Source organism: Dioscorea cayenensis, chromosome 4 (assembly GCF_009730915.1).
Source record: "Dioscorea cayenensis subsp. rotundata cultivar TDr96_F1 chromosome 4, TDr96_F1_v2_PseudoChromosome.rev07_lg8_w22 25.fasta, whole genome shotgun sequence".
Lineage (NCBI taxonomy): Eukaryota > Viridiplantae > Streptophyta > Magnoliopsida > Dioscoreales > Dioscoreaceae > Dioscorea > Dioscorea cayenensis.
The window spans coordinates 3833509-3855764 of NC_052474.1; the positions used below are offsets into that span (position 1 = coordinate 3833509).

The 22256-nt window shown below is 35.0% G+C and overlaps 3 protein-coding genes and 1 pseudogene across 4 annotated transcripts; 2 read left to right on the forward strand and 2 right to left on the reverse strand.

Annotated features, from left to right (window-relative positions):
* Positions 1–1436: 1436 nt before the first annotated feature.
* LOC120257976 (mediator of RNA polymerase II transcription subunit 10b) lies at positions 1437–4859 on the reverse strand. Its single transcript, XM_039265291.1, has 5 exons — positions 4555–4859; positions 4392–4472; positions 4187–4289; positions 2971–3060; positions 1437–1740 (listed from the first exon to the last, which is right to left on the reverse strand). Exons 1-5 carry the CDS (start codon positions 4779–4781, stop codon positions 1669–1671), a joined length of 573 nt encoding a protein of 190 aa, XP_039121225.1. The 5' UTR covers positions 4782–4859; the 3' UTR covers positions 1437–1668.
* Positions 4860–5977: 1118 nt separating this feature from the next.
* On the forward strand, positions 5978–9134 carry LOC120258323 (uncharacterized membrane protein At1g16860-like). The gene is made up of 5 exons (XM_039265698.1): positions 5978–6362; positions 7369–7554; positions 8164–8375; positions 8505–8716; positions 9003–9134. The coding sequence occupies exons 1-4, from the start codon at positions 6048–6050 to the stop codon at positions 8701–8703; spliced, it is 912 nt and encodes a 303-aa protein (XP_039121632.1). The 5' UTR covers positions 5978–6047; the 3' UTR covers positions 8704–8716; positions 9003–9134.
* Positions 9135–10017: 883 nt separating this feature from the next.
* On the reverse strand, positions 10018–13005 carry LOC120258326 (annotated as a pseudogene).
* A 3581-nt stretch (positions 13006–16586) lies between these two features.
* Positions 16587–20903, forward strand: LOC120258882 (GTPase-activating protein gyp7-like). Of its 2 annotated transcripts, none has more exons than XM_039266344.1 (5): positions 16587–16876; positions 18023–18158; positions 18268–18317; positions 19144–19197; positions 19430–20903. In XM_039266344.1, the coding sequence occupies exons 1-5, from the start codon at positions 16716–16718 to the stop codon at positions 20676–20678; spliced, it is 1650 nt and encodes a 549-aa protein (XP_039122278.1). In that variant the 5' UTR covers positions 16587–16715; the 3' UTR covers positions 20679–20903. The 2 variants fall into 2 exon arrangements, with proteins under 2 accessions (XP_039122278.1, XP_039122277.1); XM_039266343.1 differs by having other exon boundaries at positions 16736–17109.
* The last annotated feature ends 1353 nt before the right edge of the window (positions 20904–22256 follow it).

The window sequence follows — 22256 nt, forward strand, 5'->3', positions numbered from 1 at the left end:
TCAAGTCATATTCATGCAAATGAAAGAAGAAGAATCTTTCTCAAAGACAATAATCTACTCTCAGCCTTAAAACGTTTCTTCACCAAGTGTCAGTGATCATTTGAAGCTAATGTCAGCAAGCCGGATGCTTGAAAGTCAAGAGGAAAAGGACAACTCACTAAACTGAATTTCCCACAAGAAAAATATGTCATTCTTCAGGTGATTCATTTGATATATACATTCTTTTTAAAATTAATTCTCATGCACAGCTCTATGTTACTTCTCTTCATATATCCAAATATATCACGACTCGAGCTCAAAGAAAACAGAGATACCTATCCTAATATGAGCTCATTTTAAAACTCTATTGCGTGAGCAACTGGTCAAATCTCATACCAAGCTACAATACTACCAGCCCTTAAGCTAATAAAAGTGCTGATAAAATTCTGACAAACATAGCATTATTCCAGACAAGTTGGTGCAGCAACCATGTAGCCAGTTTCATATCATTCCTAGCAGTCTATCACAAAATACAGGAAAAATATATTAAATAAACTTGCAATGTACTCTTGTCTTGGAAATATATATATATATATATATATATATATATATTCTATAAATATTTATCTGGTTGCACTTTTCATGGCCGACTCCGCATAGAGGCTACCAAAGCGTGCAGCAACCATGTAGCCAGTTTCATATCATTCCTAGCAGTCTATCACAAAATACAGGAAAAATATATTAAATAAACTTGCAATGTACTCTTGTCTTGGCAAATATATATATATATATATATATTCTATAAATATTTATCTGGTTGCACTTTTCATGGCCGACTCCGCATAGAGGCTACCAAAGCAACCTGACCAATTAAGCAGAAAGTGATTCATCATGCTGGTAAAAATGAGGCTCTAACTGTAGCAGTGCACTTAAAAACATAGTTAACAGCCTTAGAACCATATGCTATCCACCAAGAGAATATGCTTTTGAGAATGCAAACTAACAAGACATGAATATACAAAACTCACATGAAGGCCAACAGCCAGCAGTTTCCAGCAAATTTCACCCAAATAAGCCACAAAATTTTCCAGCTTGGATAATTGGTAGAGGCTTCTCGCATTATTAGATCTAGATTAATGGCTTACAGTTTGAAGGACATGGCTTAACACCAGCAGTTACCGCCAAAAAAATTGCCTCATTCTAGAACTTAATTTAACGAGTATCAGCCAGTTGGAAACTAGAAACTCAAAGAAGCCACCAATATAATTTGAATAACCTCATCTATGAAGAAGGGAAAAAAATTCAACTTGTGACTTAAGACCAGAAATTATATAGCCAAACTATCTAGAGCATGATAGAATTCAGTTATGAAAATATGCCTCATGTGTCAGGACAAATAAACCATACAATGGTTCAATGTGTCACATGTAGCTCAAGGAGTGAACACTCAAAAATTCTCCACAAATATGAACATTAAGGGATATTAAATTGATAAAATGACAGTTACATAAGGATATCCAAGACATATGACTAGTAGTTTTAAGAAGGAAAAAATTAAATAGCAGATACTATCACATTTTTGCCTCTTGACAACAAAAAATATACAGACGACCGCAGGGTTCCCAAGATTCACTTAGCCTAAACACTATTGTCCATAAATAGGACAAATAGATATCAAAATAGAAGCTATCAATGCTCTGTCTTCACTTTTACATCTCCATTGGATAAAATACCTTGTGCTTGAGCCATCCTTTTTGATTCCTAGAAGAGAAATAAGAAAACTGCTTTAACAAAAAATTGATAGGATAAGAATGAGAACTAACACAAGTCAATTGCTCTTATCATGCAATATCTATATGACAGATCTTAATGCAATAGACGTAAATTTTAAATTAGAGTAGCCTATACTCTAGACCAACCTAACTAAATACAAGTCTGAAGGCATATCCTATTTCATTAGGTTCATGCACATTAGCTGACACAGCTAATAAAACCCAAGAAATACTTGCCATCAACCTCAACTCAACCAGAATCCTCAACCATATGAAACCAATCAGAACAACTTTTCTGGGAGTAGTAAAAATAACAAGATGCAACTGTAGTAAAGAAACCAAGGGTAGTTTAATATTCCACGATAGGGAAATAATTCATGGTTAATTACTATATGGATGTTGCATCCATTTGTTTTTTATGCTGTGGTTTAGCCTGGTCGACGGTGTTGATTTAAGCACTTTGAAAAAATTTGAGGTTTTCAGGATATCATTGCATAACAAATAAAGGATATTAATATAACTATCTTGCAATAATGGAAGTTCCTGCTTTAAGAATCAGATGTCCACACGGATAATCTATACCAAAACATCCAAATTCTCAAATTGAGACATCACCCGAAACCTTTAGCAATTCCTTTTAATACAATCTTTTGAACATTGTAATTGCAACTTGGATAATACAGAACTTGTACAAACTTGAAAAGTAACTCCTAGCTTGTACTTGAGAATCTACTCGGTGTTCAGAGCATTGATTTTGACATCATACTAGTTATGCTGATAGGCAAAAGACCAGAACTGGACTCAAATTGGCAGGCTAATGAGAAGCAAGGTGATGACTAAGCTGAAAGCCATTTGATCCCATCTTTTTTTTACCCTCGTGAACATAGAAGATTATTTTCTGAAACTTGTTAAACTTTTCTCCCTAACCTAAACCTTAAAGCTAATATGGTTGAAGAGAAACTGTGAAATCAATTGCAAGATCTCCCTGACTGGTAAATCCTTGTTGCAAAACTACACATGAAAAGTGGGTTCTGATTCAACAATTATCACAACAAACCTAGTATCATATCAATATCTCAGTGCACAAGTCAACATATTGATAGTCATCATTAACAACAGAGATAAAAGATATTTCATCCAGATCGGCTGTTAAAGATAGCAGATAAATTCAAATATCCAAGAAATCATATCAGAAAAATAACAGCTTTATGAAACTTACAGCAGCAGATGATGAACGAATCTCCCTATAAGCTTCCACTTCATCAGGAAAAGTTTGTTCAAGTTCTTCCAAAAGGTGCTTTCTTAAGCTCTACAATAATAATATAACAGGAGAAGCATTTTAGAATGGCGACCATACCAAGTTACCTATAGTTTAGTACCAAAATTATATGACAATAATACTAGAGCTTATAACAACAACGCAGAGAGTACATCTACACATAAGTTTGTATTATATCCAAAAATAACAACAAGAAGTGGTGCCAAAGCCATAGACAATTACTAGCCAGGGAAAATTTATACATCCCATGCACGGATATGTATTTTCTATTTATATAGGTTAAGATAGATAGGGGACCATATGGGGACAGTATCTTTACATTTCACACTACATTTTTTTTTCCGACCAACATCTTAAATAATTTTTAATCACCTTATCTTTTTTTCATCTTTTCAAACGTCATAATTTTTTATATTTTTTGAAGAAATTATTTCTTATATTTCTAATCTTTTTAATAGTTAATTTCATTCAATTTCATGATTTTAAGAATTTTTTTTAGTTCAATTTAAGTTTAAAAAGGTTTAACCTTTTCTCTAAAAACATATTTGATTTACTATAATGTTTTAGCTCCTTCCAATTACAATGTGCGCCCATGACTATATATATGTTTAGGTATATATGCATTTATACAAGTGCCAAATATTCCCCCACAGGAAGGAAAAAAATATAGAAACGAGGGAGACTCCAACACTGGTTCAAGATAACAAGGAGATGTAATCCAACCGATTTGAACAATAAATGGTCTAGTAAGCAAATCTGAAACCAAATCCAACCAAGCCACCTTGATAAATATGCACAAGTTTGTGAAGCCAACCCCAAGCCTTCTGCAATTTATTAGGATCAATATACAGGGAACATTGGGAAGACAAAACTAATGCTATAAATGACTAAAATCTCATCTTAAAAGTGTGACAGAACAATGACTGCATGATATTCGTTATCTCTTTGCTTTGTTTATGTCAATAGGTAAATTATATATCCACAATGATCTAAACTAAAAATAAACATGAATTGCAACTTACATATCTAACTATTTATCTTCCTCTTGCAACAATGTGAATCATAATTAGCATGAAACAGCAAACAATTCAAAGCCAAAGTTGTGTTCCAATTAAATCAGTCGTGGTAGGGATTTACAAGTGCAACTTAATCAAACCTTAAAAGCGTCTGTCTTGCCCTTGGTGATCTGATTCCTCGTGATGCAGCTGTTGAGCACGTCCCTGGTGAACTCGTCCGGGTTCTTCCCATCATCAATCAAACTAAAAGCACAACACAACAATATAAGCAAAGCAAGCCCTAAAAACTGGGAGAGAGAGAGAGAGAGAGAACGGCAAACCCTAGAAATCGAGATCGATGCTCACTTGATAACCTCCATCGGAACTTGAATGTTACAATTGTCCGCCAGTTTCTGCATCGTATCCAGCTCCGTCACCACCGCGTTCCTGCAAATCGACACGTTCAAACCCTAGAAGTGTTCAAAGTGATCGACAGAGAGAAGAAGCAAAAACCCTAGATTCGAATTACAGGCGTTGGAGGAGGGGTAGTTGGGATGCGAGGTTGAAGGAGGAGACGGTGAGATGGAGCTGGTGTAGGAGGCCAAGGGTCTTATCGATGGAGTTGATCACTTGGGCAAGGTTTTGCTTCTGGTCCTCGCCACCGTCGGAGCCGGTGGTGGAGGGCGTCGGGGTGTTGGCGGCAGGGGTGGGGATGCCGCCGTTGCTTCCGGCGATGTTCTGAAGAGAAGGATCCATCGCCTGAAGGTCGTCTTGAACTCCCTCTCGTCTTTGTTCTACTCTTTTCCTTTTCCGATTTCGAAGTGCTTATGGATTACTTACTAATAAACAAATCAATCAAATCCAAATTGTATTAGTTTACAAGATAAATAGTTTGGAAATTGTCTTAAAAAATTAAAATATGTTTTAAAATAATTTTTTTTTTATTTAACTTTGAAATTTATACAAGGACTTATATAAATTTGAATTTTTTTTTATTATTTTTGCATATACAGTCATTTGAATTTAAAATTATTTATTTTAAGTGACCAAAACTTCTATCAGTTTCACTAACCCCATGGGTTAATTAAAATTTTCTTTAATTATTTCATTAATTGATCTGTTAATTCCAGAGCAACTGAAAGACGTTAAACCTAACATATAAATTTAAATTCAAGACCAATCTAAATTAAGTTTAGCTCAAAAACCACTCATTTGCACTTGGTTTATTAAACAAATTTCATATATTGATCAACAAAAGAGTGGTGAGAGTTTGAATTATAGGTAATGACATATTTTTGAAAGTTTGAGTAGTGATTGTGAATGAATGGTTCCAGCATCCAAGTGTGTGTGAACTTTGCCCTCACTTGCTCCACTGAAATTTGTTCATGTCTCTGTTTTTTTTTTTAACAGTCTAGCCATTTATTTTGGTAAAAAAAATAGATTTCATGCATTTAATTACTAGAGTGTTAAAACCAATAATAATATTTTAAAATTTTTAATTTTATGATAACTAGATAAAAAAAGTAGAAAAATAAAATCAAGACTTGCAGCTGATATTTGAATGATGGAAGTAGTATATAAAAATAAAATATAATTATGACCAAATTTACTCTTTTGCACAAAAAATCATACTCAGGCTCTTGAATAGTATAAAAATTATATTAGATTTAAAATTTATAATATATAAACACTAATGTTCGGAAAAAAAAAATCGAACTATTATTATTATTATTATTATTTACATTTTTGTCAAACCAGTGGGTCATCTCATAACATTGGATTCAAACTCTTAACAAATGAGATTAAAAAAAAATAACGGTTTTTAATCTACTTTTACCAAGACAATAGATTAAACTACGTATTTTTAAATATCCAATTTAAAAAATTAATATAAAAGGAAGCCGTTGGAGAAACGCAGGGCTTTGCTTTCTTTGCTTTGCTTATAATCCAAGTCGGGACAAAACTGAGCTCACGCACTCCCAGAAAACCCCACCACTCTGCACGCTGTGTGGTCACTGTCCCATGAACGACCTCTCCTCTTCCGCCTCCTCCGCCGCTCGTCGACGCTCCGACTGCAGCCCGGTGCCGGCTCCCGTTGTTTGTGTCCTTGTCCCTATCCTTCTCGCTGGCCTCGCCGTCTCTCTTTTCATCCTCGTCGTCGTCCACAATGCCCTCCTCTTCATCTTCATTCTTCTCATCTCCGCCCTCGCTGTCGCTTTTCTCGCCTGGAATGCAGCTGGCTTTCGGAAGAACGCCGCTGTTCACTGTTTCGTTGATCGATTCCCAGTCTCCGACCTTCGCACCGCCAAGGACGGCGAGCTCGTGAAGATCACCGGGGTAAAATCGGTTTATAAACCTGGATTCTCTTTTCCTTAGCTTTTCATTTCATCTGAACTCGTGTTAGGGTTTTCGAGTTTGGTAAAGTTTTTGGTTGTCATCAATGAGTGTTTCGCATCGGCAGATTGATTGTGGAGTGTACTTGCGTTCAAAGATTTCCTAATTTTCACCAAGGCATTATCTCGTTTGATGCTTGAATTCTTAGTTATTAGTGTTTATTGTCCACATGGCTGCAGGCCCTGCAGCTACAATGAGTGAGATTGGATTCCCTGTTTTGAGTTTGAGGTTGTGAACTTGAGCAATTGGAGATGGAGTAGTAGAAGGATGGTAGGGAGAACTAACACTCGCTTGTTTATAAGCCCAGGGTAAAGTAAAAGGGCGATAGGGAGAATTTGTAACTCGAGATGTGCACTGAAATTGCCTACTTTCTGTGTTACGTCTAATGCAACCATAGGGAATGGATCACCGGTCGCCAGCACTGACTTTTTCTTTCTCTCTCTCTCTCTCTCTCTCTAACACAAAATGGATAAAAATTTCTGGAGGTGGTTGTTATTTGTTTAATTTTCATGTTTGGGAAGCTTGCTCATTTTATTTTCAATGTCAATGCTTCCAAATTTGTTGCTTACTTCTTCTTGTATATTATTTGGCACACTTACACATTACTTCCAATTGTTGCATAACTGTGGTAAGTGGTAACCATAATTTTCCAGTGTCAACCTCTGTTTTTATATGAGAAAGAATCATACATGGAAGTGATTGTATTACAAGCTTTTTCATTGAGCTGGACATTTGAAAGTTGTTTCCGATGGTTTAATTTAAACAATGTAATATGATTTTCCTCTGATTCTTATTTTCTATTAATGCATCTGCAGATACAACTAGATTTACTCTTTCCTGTTTTTGATATGTAGTTGGCCAAACTGGGCTCTATTTTCCTTAGTTCTTTTATGTGTTTTTGTGAAAAATGGATTATGTTTGCTATCTGTTATTTTCTCTTTTTACACAGTTTGCTTCATGTGCGGATATTTCTCTAGAGGCTTCATATGAGAAGGTTGAACGTTGTGTCTATACATCAACCTTGTTGTATGAATGTAACCAACCTAATTCAAAGGCAGCAAAAGCTATCAGTCAATGCTTTCCTTGGGAGCTTAATCTACCTAGAGGTGAGAGGCGAATTCTTTTAACATGTGAAGTTGATGCTTTCTTTTCTCATTTCATTTATTCATCTGCAAAAAGTGCATTGTATCATATAGATAATTTTAAATGCTACAATCAATAAATTTTATGATGCAAGAAGAGCATTTTTTTGCTTGGCTAAAGGTAAACTTGCTGATTTTAGACACTTCTGCCTTCCATAAAGTAAATATGATTTGATGCTTTGCTTGAGGATGTGATGTTATTCTGTCGTTTCACTGGATATAGATTACTTAGATTCTTCTAAATAAAACTTGTCAGAATGTGATGTTCCACCTCATATCAAATATTGGAAATTTTGCAGCAAGGTAGTAAGTTATGTTAGTGTATCAGAATGTATGCATAATTTGTATGCAGATTATTTTTCCAGCAAATGTAGCTTGATCTAATTCTTCAGCAAGGTAAAATTCTCAAGTTGAAACCTTGAGACAACTGGTTAAATACTGTCCAATTTCCTTGTCCATGCTAAATTTTTGGAAAAAGATAAATGGTAGAATAGTTGTAGCTGTGCAGATTTTCATCATGTTTTCATGAGATTATTATCTTGTTTGATTTTGATCATCAATAGTCCATCTGTTACTATGCTCATTATACAAATTTCTTGCAGAGGTTCACTACAGACTTCTATATAACAGATGCAAGGTCAGGTGTCAGGGCTTTGGTGAAAGCGGGCAACAATTCCAAAGTGTTTCCTCTGGTTTATGAGAACACACTCATCAAAACAGCAAGCTTAAATAGAGAGTTATCCCTGACCCTAAAGAATTGGTTAGATGAGAGGCATCTTTCTGCCGAAGCACGTCTATTACGTCTGGAAGAAGGGTATTGAAATTTATTAACTGAAGAAGTTTACAAATTTTCTTCCTTTTATTGTTACTAAAAAATGAAATTGGATTTAAATGATGTCAATTTTCGATCACCAATGATGCAATTTTTGCATTTTAATGACAGGTATATCAAGGAAGGCAGTTCTCTGACAGTTATGGGAACTTTGAATCGGAAGAGTGGTGCACTTGTGATAGTTCCACCTTCTGAACCTCTCTCAACTGGTTGCCTATTTCAAAAGTTTCTCCTTCCTGTCGTTTTTGATGGATTGGTTATAAGATTTTCTGAACAGAGTAGCTCTGGAGCTAACCTTATACTTTCTTGAAGTTCATTAAATGGTAAGAACTAAAAACATGTAGCAAATGCCAATAATTCACCTAATTCAAATCTTTACTAATTTTGGTCTCTTCTCATTTTGGTTTTGTTCATCCCCTGGATCTACCGTTAGATGCTTGATGAGTCATCATGAAGTCATTATGTTCTGTCTGATTTTTGTGGAGTTTGTGGTATATTTGTAAAATGCAACTTGTTCGCATGTTTCCATGAATTATATCTTCAAAGTCTTTTGGGATTTAGGCTTATCTGAGTTTTAAGGAACCTGAGCTAAATCTTTTTGACTTGTAGAGCTGGTGGAAGGTGATGGCGCACAAGATTGCTGGTTGGTGATTTAGGCAAAGAAGCAAGATCTGTCTCATGCTATGACTGCGTACATGCGGCCAAAATCTACTGTGCATAGATGGAAGCCCTGTGCTCCAATCTGCAGTTCTGCATTTTTGAGTTATGTGACTTCTGATGATTTTGCAGGCAGAAGATTGACCACATGGATTTTAGATTTTATCCTTTCGGTAGATACTTCTGTTTGCCTTCAAATCAATTCGCAGCCTGTGATATTGTTGGAATGGATAGTCCTCCTTTTTCACTCTGCTTTTGACTTTTTTGCATTTCGAAACCAACAGGACCCCTTATTAACAGTTAACACACCCTTCCTGTGCACACCGCAAGCTGAGCTAATTGCAACTTGTATTGGAACTTGGAAGGACAAGTTCAACTGTCTCGATTGACATCCATGAATATGTTTTAAAATGCTAATATGATGTGCTATTCATTTGGAAAGTTTGAGTAGCCAATAGCCACTTGTATTGGAAGACATCCATGGATATCTTTCAAAATGCAAATATGATGTCCTATTCAATTGGAAAGTTTGAGTTACATTGTCATTTATAATCTCAAGGATAACATTTTGTGGGTATCATCCTTTTGTGCTCTTCTGGGATCAAGTTTGATTAACAAGTTTTAACTGATAGTGATTGTTGAGGGAATGGTGACTTTATAAAAGATAACCCTTGTTGACAACAAGTTGGATTTGCTTCATTTTATCAAACACTTTCAACTTTTGAGTATGGTGTTATGGTAAGTCTTTTGTTCCCGAAGTACATATTTGTTCTTTGTCTTCATGTCTGCTTATTTGATCAATTATAATAGCAACTATATGCCCTAGCACTTAGCAGTGAATTGGTGGAAATGGAAATCTTTCTGTCTTAAATATTATCTTATATTCTGTAGTATCTTTTACATAAAAACACTGACAGCTAAAGCATTTCCAGGCTTTCTTGTGTGGTTAGTAGCTACAGAGACATCAGGTACATGGTTTCTTTCTGCAATATTTCCTGATCACTGGTCCCTTAGAAAGCTTTTATCTGTGTACTATTTCTGAGCATATTCCGTGGACTCACAGCTTAATACTCCTTCCTTTTTGCTCTCTACGTGCTCACTATCTTAAACAATCTCCTTTGGATACTTCATGTTTTTATGTCCCTTGTATCTGGATTTGGTTTTAGTTATGACATATCTTGTCCATTTATGACGCATATTTCTTTGTGGAATCAGAAGTCCCCAACTAATATTAATATAATAAGATTCTTCCTGTCGTTTGCGTGGTAAAGTGTAATATTCTTGTGTTCCTGTCATGTCATATCATAGATTGTCATGGTCATAACTAGCTGGCCGATGTTTCGATTTTTTTAGTTATAAAAATTGGTAAACCTGAATCACCTGATTATCAAATCTCTGCAGGTAACAATTTATTAAGACTGGCATGCCATAGGCCCATAGAAGCCTAGGAATCATTTTTCCCAAGCTCCGTGCCATTATATAAGTACATTGGCTATTAGTCTGGATTCTTGGGAATATCACTTTTTTTTTTACTTTAAATACAAAATTGGCCTTTTGTGAGTCATTGGTGATATGATGATTTAGACATTTTTAATTCAAATATCAATTATCCAATGATTAGTGGTGTTACTCTGGAGTCTAGACATCATAAACAATTAAGGTTCAAAGATCACTTGTTAAAAGTCAATGATAGGCAAGAAAAAAAATGTCTATAGATAACATCAATTCTTGTTCTAAGAGCAAACATGATTAATAGATTGCCTGCCCTCTTCTTTTTTAATATTCTTCATTCAAGTAAGCTTTTTTTTCTTTATGGAAAAGAAAAAGATTATGCTAATTTGTTATGATTGCTTATAAGGGATTTAGAAAGCATATTCACCTTTTTCTCAAATACATGCCTTCGTATTATTACATTGCTTACTTCCCTGCTCTGTTCTGTCCTGTTCTGTTGCGCACTTAACAATTTTTTGTTGCTTGTACAACCTTCACAGTAATTCATGTTAACATATTTATGACAGGAAATTGATCTTCTTACATAGGAATACTCAAACAAGTTTTAGACTACAGATGCAAGTAGTTAATTGATCATAAAGCATGCTTTTATTTATTCTATTAGATTGGTAGATTATTCTGATGTACTATTTGAGATGCACTCTTCATGCTTGGTGCAGTTTAGCATGGAGAAATAGCTGGTTCTTCATGCACACTGTAAGCCCATGCTCCTCAGCCATGTCCAACTCCTGAGGCCTCTTCCCCCCAGGTAACTTCCAATCAAACCAATACAGCAGGTTGGCCAGCAGTAATTCAATTGAACTCATTGCAAAAGCAATTCCAGGACAAATTCTTCTACCTGATCCAAATGGAATATAATGGAAATCATGTCCTTTGAAATCTACCTCACCACTTGAGAATCTCTCAGGTTGGAATTCATCAGCCATTTTCCATAACTCAGGGTCTCTTCCCTAGAGCCCAGCCATTGATTATCACTCTTGTTTTGGCGGGGATGGTGTAACCTTGTATAGTGGTTTCCTCCATAGATTCTCTTGGCATCAGCAGTGGAGCTGGAGGGTGCAAGCGCATCACCTCTTTTATCACCGCTCTCAGGTAACTCATTTGGTTCATGTCTTCTCTCTCTCACCTTCACCGTATTTTGCTCATCAACAATCCTTCTTATCTCCTTTTGTGCTCTGTTCATCTTATCCGGGCTCCTTACAAGTTCAGCCATTGCCCACTCCATGACAACGAATGATGTCTCTGTGCCACCTCCAAACACATCCTACAACAAGCAGATAAATATGAAGAAATGAACAAACATGAAGGTACTACTCTGCTTACATAATTACCATGAGAATTCCCTTAATTTCATCCATGCCAATCTCAAACCCATTCGTTTGATCCTTCTGTATTGTAAACAAGGTGTTCAACAGGTCATTGTTACCCTCTTGATGCTCTTGGATCACTTGGTTGAGAAATCCATCCCACTCCTGGAAGTGCCTCTCCACTCTTGCATCCTTCCCTGTGAGCCAGTTCAACCAACCAAGTTCCGGGAAGAAGTCTCTTACATTGAAAGCTCCAAACAAAGCCGAACTCTCTCGAGACAACTTCCAGACCTTGTTCTCCTCTCCATGTCCAGAATACTTCTTCCCCAGTGCAACTCTACACACAATATCATATGTGTAAGTAATCAATATCTCACTCATGTTAACTGGTCCTTTGGATGACATCCTTGTGATCATATCCACTACATGAGCTACTTCTTCTTTCCTTACTTCACAAAAAGACTCCACTTTCTTGCTGCTCAGCAGGTGAAGCACACAAATCTTCTTTGCTTGTCTCCAGTGTTCACCATAAGGCGAAAAACCGATGTCCTTTGGGCCATAAAGGATCTTCTTGGCAATGTCAAAGGATGGTCTGTTGGCAAAGATAGAATCTTTAGTCTTCATTATCTCCATGGCGATCTCCGGTGAGGTGACAACAAGGGTAGGGACACTCCCAAGTTGGAGAGAGATAAATTTGCCATACTTCTTAGAGAGTGCATGAAAAGCAAGGTGAGGCTGAGGGCCAAGTTGATGGAGGTTTCCAATGAGAGGGAGTTTGGGCGGAGAAGGTGGTAGCTTTGTTTTCTTAGAACTCTTTATTGCTACCAAGATTAAAAAAGGAGGGAACAAGAGAAGAGAAAGAATGATAAAGGGTGTCATTATTGTTTTTTTTTTCTTTAAATGTGCTTTTTCTAGTTGTTCTTCAACTAAATGTTTTTGGTTCTGATATAGTGATGAATGGTGGCAGTGAATCATATAAGAACAAACAGAAGGTTAATTTAGCATCTCTGATCAGAGAATGGTTTTGAGAGTTTGTGTTGTATTTATATATATGGGTCATAAGTTTTGGGTGTTAGTAATATATTCTGTGAAGTTGATTTCTGATATAATAATGACTTTGAATCTTGGATAGATTATGTAGGAGATGTACATTTAATTCTTATTTATTTAAAATGATGCTTAAAAATGATCAGTACTGGTTATATACTTATATTAACTTTTTCAAGGTTGAAACTTGAGGTTATTAATTGCTCTTGGCATTTTATTAAAGAGAAATTAAGATACTTGTATGCCCCAATAAAAGCTGGTTATTGTTAATATTTCATTGTAAAAATCATGTGCATTTAATTATTTATTTGCATGCACTTATTGGTAAGATTGTTATCATTATCATTATTATTTTCAACATAACTTAAATTATAAGTGTATATTAAAAAGCACATCCAGATAGACAAATGATAAGAAAAGGGGATGATGCTCTTACATACATACTAATCCAAATGGCACAAAATTAAAAAACCATAAAAATTCCGTTTTAGTTGTTTTAAACACAACACCTACTTAACATACATATTAAACCAGAGATGGGTTTTAACTTTAGCTGATGGCTTATAAGGCAACAACATGATACCTTTCTTTATATATATGTGGGGATCTTTATAAAGGACACACTGAAACAATGGCACTCTTTAACATATGTATGTGCATTTTTGCATGCATGTCTTTCTTAACATTTTGATTTATTAAAACAATGTATATTTATATGACTTAAGCAATATATCTGTCTAAAAATGTGTTGCTTTTGATATCATTGTCATTTTGGTATCTTTATTCTGGCAAGAAACTAGAAAATCATACCAATTTTATGTGTTGTTTTTGATTACAAGTTCATCAGATAAATTGTATGTAACTCTCAATATCCTCGTGTTTAGAAATTTTACAACGAATAAGATTATGCATATTGGATCTAAGGGGATTCATTTTTTATTAGAATAATTCCAAGCATAATGGAAACAAATTAATAACAAATAATAAGATAAACAATAGATATAAATTTAAATTAAAACTGTGATAATTCAACATGTATTATGCATATGTAATTAGGAAACCAAATGGCAAATATGATAACCATTGCAAGTTAATAGAAAACTAAAATGGTTCATATTAATGTGACGAAATTATATTATATTACATAGAATTAATATATATATATCATAGGACTCTAGAGGAGGTGGCAGAAACATGTGATGGCATGTGATAGCACCCAACTCATGTTAATGATATTTATTGGGGGTCCAAGTCCTCTGTAACAATAACAATAATAATGAGGATTATGGGTATCAGGTCATCTATGTGTGGCTCAAAGCATATGAGAAAATTCAAGAGTAAATTTTTCGTGTGGTCAGTGTGTTATGTGTTATGACTGATTTTTATTATAGTTATTGTGTTTTAATTTATTTTTTTATTAGATATTAATTTATTTTTACCAGTTGGTCACTTGAAATTTTTCAGCCAAATTTAGATTACGTGACGACCGAAAATACCACGTCACTCTTTTTTTTTATATTTTCTCTCATCACAGCTGGAAAGAGGATGATGACTCAGCGCACTTAAAAAAAAGAGTGATGTGGCATTTCTGGCAGCCACTTCATCTAAATTTGCTTGAAAACCCCAAGTGACCAATCGGTGAAAACAAATTAATATCTAATGACAAAAAAACAAATTGAAACACAATGACCAAAATGAAAATCAGTCATAACACAGTGACCACATGAAAAATTTACCCAAAAATTCAAGCTCCTTGTTCATTCAAGATTCTACATTTTTATTTTTTTTCTAAAATCTTTACTACGAAATTTATTTAATTTTAAATGACATCTGTCGTGTGTGTATATATATATATACCCTATATGATAATGCCATCATCTTCTTGACCTATTAGCATCGGATTCTTTGTATAGAATGTTCATGTCATACTAAGGAATTAAATCTATACCTCAGTTCAGGCATGAGAAACCCACAAATGCATTGAGGATAAACTCTGTGTTTATATATGATTTGTCCATTATGTCAAAATAATAATATTATTAATAAAATTCTTTTATATATGTATACTAAAAAAGCAAACAAACAAACACCGGGATGAAAAACTTTGGTGTACATATATACAACCATAGAATATAACTAAATTAATAAAATTAGAAATTATTTTTATGTTGTATACCCTTAGTCCATATATGGAAATATACATAATAATAAAATAAAAAACCATGCCTTTTATTATACTAACAAGTCCACCCTCGTCTTCTAGAGATCAAACAACCAAATTAATGCCTATATTACAATTACATGAATCACATTAAAAAAAGATACAAGTAAACATTAGATGATGCATAGTTTACCGAATCAAACTACCAAAAGGGACAAATTACTCCAAAGATCAACAACCAAAAGAGAGAACTAATTGCCTTGCAAGAGATGCATGTGATAAGTTACATACATCATATGATTTTTAAGATGTGAAACAACCTCGTTAATTATGAGAACAATCTCAAATGCTTGAATCCAAGTCAAAATAGGACAAATTCATGCATAGAGATGAATGGTGTAATGCCAAGAAAGGAAGTTGAGAAGAATCAAATGGTGCATTAATTCATTAAACAAACATACATTTTTTTACACATATCTTTCTTTCTATATATCTTTCAATTAATGGGACTCACATGCCTTCTCACTTGGACACTATACAAACTAATCAACAATGTCAATCAAACTATTTACTTCAATTTAATATGTGTAATTATATCCACAAACTGTATTATTAATGATTTTTTTTTTATTGAATGATAAATATCAATTTCGTAAAAAAAAAAAAAATAAATAAAGATAAAAAGATTGTTCTAAAATTATTCTTTTTATTAGATTCATAAATTAAAAAAAATGTAGAGAGAGATTGGAACAATTCATAGGCCCCAAAAACTTGCCTGTTCACCTCATTTAAATTATATATTATATTCACATATCTATTGTCACTACCATTTATTCATTTTTTGGGTAAACAAATAACTACTCCCTCCTAATTTTTTTTTACTTGTTAAATTCTAGAGCTTTTTTTCTGAACTTTTTTACTTATTTGTTTTAAAATTTTATGTAATATTAAATATATTTTTTTTAAATTTTATCTTTTAAACTAATATATTTCTACAATGTTCAATAAATTACATTTAACTATTTTTTTATTAAACGTAGGAAACATTAAATCATAATTCACTTGTTAATCAATATTTGTAGTTTTCCAATAATAGTTACACTTTCCAATATTATTTTAGAATGTTTTTTTATTCCTAATAAACAAATGATTTAATGTGAGAAATAAACAAATAATTTAATGTGAGAGAAACACTTATCATTCAATAGTAGAAACACTTTTATTCAATTTTATTTTAAAAACATTTAATTAACTTCAACTGATTTTTTTTATTCTATGCGAATGTGGTAAAATGGATGAGTAAAAAAAACGAGAAGGGTATAAATTTAACAAGAATATATCTTACAAAATTACAAAATAATCAGGTGTATATCCACTCAATGCAATAACCATTTAATGAAGGCACCCCTGAGTAATTACAAATATTTGGAGCGGTAAAATGTAAAATTCTCTACATCTTTGCATTAAAACCCAACCTAAAAGAAAAATCAAAGAAAATAAGAAGCAAAACAAAAGGAAGAAGAGAGTGGCAGCCCTCTTCTCCACGCCATCTCTCTCTCTCTCTTCCGTTCAAGGTCGCCCTCTCTCGCCGGAGAGAGAGAGAGAGGGAGAGGGGGCTGATCGGCGGGCCGGCGATCGATGTGGGGGTGGGTGCAGAGGGTGGCAAGTAGCTTGGGAGGCGGCGTGGGCGGAGGCGGCGTTGGCGGCACAGAAAGTCGCTGGGATGTGAGCGTAGCGGTGGGCGTGACGGCCATGGCCGGAGTCGCCTTGGCCGCCGCCATCATCATCACTTCTCGGAGGTAATCTCCATTGGAGAACTAATCTCCAGAGTAGGTAATCCAGGGGAAGTAATGAGGGCTCTCCGGCGATCTCAAACCTCCTCCTCGTCCTCTTCGCTTCCCTCTTCCTCGTCCTCGTCCTCGTCTTCTTTGTCATCGTCTTCCTCTCCCCATTCTTCTTCTAGTTCTTCGCCGTCATGGGTCCCTTTGCGGTCGCTTCTGATTGTCGTCTCCTCCTCACCAGCGCCTGATCGGTGAGTCCTCCCCTTCCGTTCATCCCATTTTGATCATTTCTCCTTTCGCTTCTCTGCTGCTTCGGGACTCGATAGTTGATTCTACTTTATAATAGATTTTTGGTCCTCTCTCTCTCTTTTTTCCCCTCTTCTTTGGAGTTGGTGCTTAAAGTTTAGTATTTTAGTGTTTGTTTGAGTGACCGATTTCGGATTTCCACAAACCTCTCGCTGCCGAGATCCGGAAACCAGTTCTGGAGGATTTATGTGTAGATCTTTACAATTCTCAGGCATCTCTCGGGTTGGCTTTTGCTAAATTTTTCACTTGCTATTCTTTGGGATCATTGAGATTGGATGTTGAGTGAATTCTCTACTGAGAGCCAGGGATCGTGGGCTTGTCTTGTGTTGTGGAGGATTTGTATAAATATATGAATTTCATATAGATCTTTGTTAAATTTCTTATGAATTTCATTTAAAAAAATGGTGGTTTCCATATCGGAGCCAGTTCATTTCACTTTCTAGGCATGAAGAACAATTTATGGACCGACTCTTCTTTAAAAATCTCTGATGTTCTTGAGATTTTCTTGGATGAAAGGTTTGACCTTGTTTGGGGTAATGATTGCATGTTAACTCTCTATGTTGTTGGTCTTGAGTGCAGTTTCGAGTGGGTCAATGCTTCTTCTAGATACTGTTATCATTCACTTGGTGTTATAATCGTCTTTGCAACATTACCCACTTCTCTCAATGCTGATGACAGTTAGGAATGTTGATAATCTGGCCCTTTTGATTCTTCTTCTTTGTTGACTGAGTAGTTCACTTATAAAGTTTGGTTTGTTTGATATTCCTCCATTAAGTTATTTCATCTCCTACATAATCTTTTTCATTTCTATCTATTTATGTTTTGTATTTGCTAATCATGCCATTATGTGGTTTGCAGAGGTAGTATTAGATCACCATGGTCACGAAGGAAACGGAAGCATGCTCTTTCTCGACAGCAATGGAACAGTTTCTTCAACCCAGATGGCACCTTACGGGACAGAGGAGTGAAAATGTTCAAAAAAATTCGCAGTGGAGTAAGCAATTTTACTGTTCTTTCTTAGTTTATTTATGTTGATCCTTTGGATCTTATATTGTATTTTTTGTGAATTTTATAATTAATTTCCCAACTTGTTTGTGATACAGGGAGTGGATCCAAGCATCAGGGCTGAAGTTTGGCCTTTCCTTCTTGGAGTGTGAGATTGCTATCTAGTTATCTTGCTTCCATCAGGATTTAATTGGTTTACTTATTCTTGATATTCATTTGATGATTGAGCAGTGAAGTTCTGACATCACATTTGGTAGCAAAAGAATATGATAATTTTCCATTTTTATTGTCTCTATGTTGTAATTTATTTACCAGCGTTGAGGGAGAAGACTTATGAATTTAGCTTCTAAATTTAACCGTATAGGTTATGAGGTCAAGGGCCGGTATTGTAGCATATGAAAACTTTGAGTGAGTGGCTTTCGAAAATCAGCCATTTATTAAGTGTAAGCTACAACAGTCATTGCATCAAACATAGTTGTGTGGACATCAACATTTTGTTTCTGTATCTAATAGGCTGACATCTAACAAAATGAAATTTCAGCAAGGGGAGGATATCCTGATTTATTCAATAATCATAAATCGTTTGGATTTGAAAGATTAAATTGTTCAACGTTATTATATGATTGTGCTGTGTCTGATCCAACTTTGGGAATGAAATATATCACCTCAATGAACTTTTCTTTGAGTGCCATGAATGTTCCAGTGACACTACTTTAATGCTAATAATTCATATAGAGGAGCCTGCAATCTCAAATTAGTATGCATATGGCTAATTAGTGCAAGCTAAAATTGCATACAGTAGAAATGCTAATGGTAGATTGGAACAATGAATGGAACCACAGCATATGGCGTCTATAGGATCATATGAAGCCTTCGTTGTTATTGTTTTCTTTTGATAAATTTGAGCGCTTTTCATGCCTGAACATTTTAACTGTTTCTTCATAGTTTTGATTTGGCTTTTTATTTTCATGCAGGTATGATCTGAATAGTTCTGAGTCTGAAAGAAGTGACGTTAGGATAAAGAATAGGTATTCACATTTCCATATCCCTTGCATGGACGCCATTGCTATCAATTGCTGGCAATTAAGATTAATAAATTCTTATCCCAAATAAAATGGCAGCCCCATTGGCTACAACTGTATGCTTTCTGAACGGAAAACTGAGAAGAATGATTGCCTTATATTTTGTCTCATGTTCCTATATTTTATCTTGCAAATGTTTTATGGATTTCACATCCTAATGGCTTTGTCATTTATTCAGAAAGAAGTATGAGAAGCTAAGACGTCTATGCTGCAAGCTTGTAGAGCGCTGTGTCAAGCAACTCAAAGAGATGGGTGAAGGTGGCAACGTAGAGTGCGGTAGTGGTCTAGATGGTTCTGAATCTTCTAGCTCTGAAAACTTCATCAGTGCCAGGCCTTCCCTTTTTACTGAGAGAGATGGCATGGTTGACAGTGCTGCAGACCTACCACAAAACGTGGAAACCCTTGAGTCCTACTCGTGTCACATTGAAGAAGACGAAGGCAAGAGTGGTGTCACTCATCTTGATACATCTCCAAAGGAGATAGAACCTTCTGACACTGATTCTTCTGTTGATGATGAAATAGAAACCATTCAGATTACTTCTCTTGCAAGAGCCAATGAAGAGAACGGCCAAGAAGCCACAGGACCTGATTCAGATGACACTGATACTCGCAAACCGAAGAAAACAGCTGAGGATTTTGAGACGTGGCAGCGGATCATTCGGTTAGATGCTATCCGAGCTAATGATGAGTGGATTAAGTACTCTAAAACCCAAGCGACAGTCTCGGAAGATGCAGCTCAGCAGGCTGCCATTGCTGTTGGATTAAAAGATTATGAACACTTGGAGCCATGCAGAATATACCATGCAGCTCGATTAGTCGCAGTGCTTGAGGCTTATGCAATCTATGACCCAGAGATTGGTTATTGTCAAGGCATGAGTGATCTCCTAACCCCTATAGTCACTGTGATGGATAAGGATGATGAGGCTTTTTGGTGCTTTGTTGGGTTCATGAAGAAAGCTCGGCACAACTTCAGGCTTGATGAGGTTGGGATTCGAAGGCAGTTAAGCATTGTATCAAAGATTATAAAATGCAAGGACACACACTTGTTTAGGCATTTGGAGAAGCTTCAAGCAGAGGACTGTTTTTTTGTGTATAGGATGGTGGTCGTGATGTTCCGGAGGGAACTGACATTCGAGCAAACTGTGTGTTTATGGGAGGTCATGTGGGCAGACCAGGCGGCAATCCGGGCAGGTATTGGGAAGTCAGCATGGGGGAGGATAAGGTCACAGGCTCCGCCAACTGATGATTTGCTGTTATATGCCATTGCAGCGAGTGTTCTTCAAAGGAGGAAGTTGATAATTGAGAAATACAGCAGCATGGATGAAATCATCAGGGAGTGCAATAGCATGGCAGGGCATTTAGATGTGTGGAAACTCCTTGATGATGCTCATGACCTAGTTGTCACTCTTCATGATAAGATCGGATGATCTGCTGCCCTTTTTTTTTTTTAACTTTTATTTTGTTTCCTTTCCGATAGTTTGAGGCTTTGAGGAGAGCTATAAAATATAGCGAATAACATGTTACTGTTGTTTATCTTTGCAGATTTTTTTTCATTGGTGTTTACAAGTTGTTTGCAATGAAAGGGATTGCATAAGTAGAGAATTTCAATCCATTGTTATCTTGATTATTCAGCAGCAAATGCTGTGAAACTTCATGATAAGGGGAGTTTTTTTATATGGAACACATCATATGATTGACATATAATCTTAGCAAACCACCCGGTACATCCATGTCGACATTGTTTGCTTGAATTAAACAGTGCACTCTGTTTCGTCTATGAATATGGTAACATCATACACCTGCAGAACCAAATTATGTGATATTTGATGCAATTTTCATCAGGAAGAAGTGAGATCATGTACATAATCTGCAACAAGAGTTCCTCTAAATGATATATAACACAATAAACACTTCATTTCCATGTCATTATTATATAAAATAGTCTGATTTTTCCTGATCTGCAACATGCTTTGTGAATGCTATTCATTGAACTTTTTTCTGAATTAATAACATTAATAAAATTTTAATTATAACCGAATAACTCTGCAGAATCTTGGAAGTACATATATCATCATATTGGTCAAGAAAAAAACAGAAAAAAAAAAAGTACTTATGTGACTTCATCAAATTGTAAACTCTTCATACAATTCTTCTGAGCTATGCAAAATTCATACTAATTGAGCAGATCAGTGGAATATCTGCATTACCAATATCACTTGGATTCTTGGGCACTCCTTAAATTACTAACTCAAGAATGACAAGTTGACAGAATTATCATGAACAAAAAATTTTAGTATTTTCCTAGCCTCAATTCAATAAGAATCATATAAAAGACTATATACTGATTCTACTGACAATACTTAAATTCCATCAATAATAAGCTACCAGATTATTTTAATAAATCCCCACAACTTATCAAGCTCTTAAATTTGATTAAATAGGAGTAAAAAACTTCATAATAATTCTCCTGTTGATTCCAATGAATATAAATCCAAAATCACATAAAAACATCATCTTGGAAACAAATGAAAGAGATCGAGGAAGTTAAGTCATTAATTAGTACTTTTTCACAGAAGTAATCTAGACACTGAACTATTATATATTTAATTATCATAATAATGGATTATCCAAAATTAAGTGAAAAATAAATAAATTTATTAGTTTTAATATTTTAAAAAAATTATTTCTTTTGAAAGGTATCAATTAATGGTTGTCAACAAGCCCACTTTGAGTGAGCTGACTCAGCTTAAGCTCCCTTAGAGCCACTTAATTAATCCAACTCGAGCTTGGATGAAGCTGTGATTGATTAGTTTTTTAAAAATAATATTTAAAGAATAACATTAAAACTATTAGAAATAGAGAAATCAATTCAATTGTATTTTTTTCTCACTAATACTAGCATGATATAGTGGTATGGCAACTTGGCAATAAATGATATTATTAATTTACTATTCAATGAGGACTGGTACCGTAAAATAGTGTTTATTCACTGTTTATTAAGTTTT

Bases quoted from the DNA above. Each gene is read 5' to 3' on its own strand.
- LOC120258323 (XM_039265698.1), top strand. From the start codon at position 6,048: ATGAACGACCTCTCCTCTTCCGCCTCCTCCGCCGCTCGTCGACGCTCC. The intron at 6,363-7,368 runs GTAAAATCGGTT...CTTTTTACACAG, and splicing joins AGCTCGTGAAGATCACCGGG to TTTGCTTCATGTGCGGATAT. The intron at 8,376-8,504 runs GTATTGAAATTT...TTTTAATGACAG, and splicing joins CTATTACGTCTGGAAGAAGG to GTATATCAAGGAAGGCAGTT.
- LOC120257976 (XM_039265291.1), bottom strand. From the start codon at position 4,781: ATGGATCCTTCTCTTCAGAACATCGCCGGAAGCAACGGCGGCATCCCC. The intron at 4,290-4,391 runs GTGAGCATCGAT...TTGTGCTTTTAG, and splicing joins GTTCCGATGGAGGTTATCAA to TTTGATTGATGATGGGAAGA. The intron at 3,061-4,186 runs GTTTGATTAAGT...TTATTATTGTAG, and splicing joins GCAAGACAGACGCTTTTAAG to AGCTTAAGAAAGCACCTTTT.
- LOC120258882 (XM_039266343.1), top strand. From the start codon at position 16,928: ATGAGGGCTCTCCGGCGATCTCAAACCTCCTCCTCGTCCTCTTCGCTT. The intron at 17,110-18,022 runs GTGAGTCCTCCC...TGTGGTTTGCAG, and splicing joins TCCTCACCAGCGCCTGATCG to AGGTAGTATTAGATCACCAT. The intron at 19,198-19,429 runs GTATTCACATTT...TCATTTATTCAG, and splicing joins GACGTTAGGATAAAGAATAG to AAAGAAGTATGAGAAGCTAA.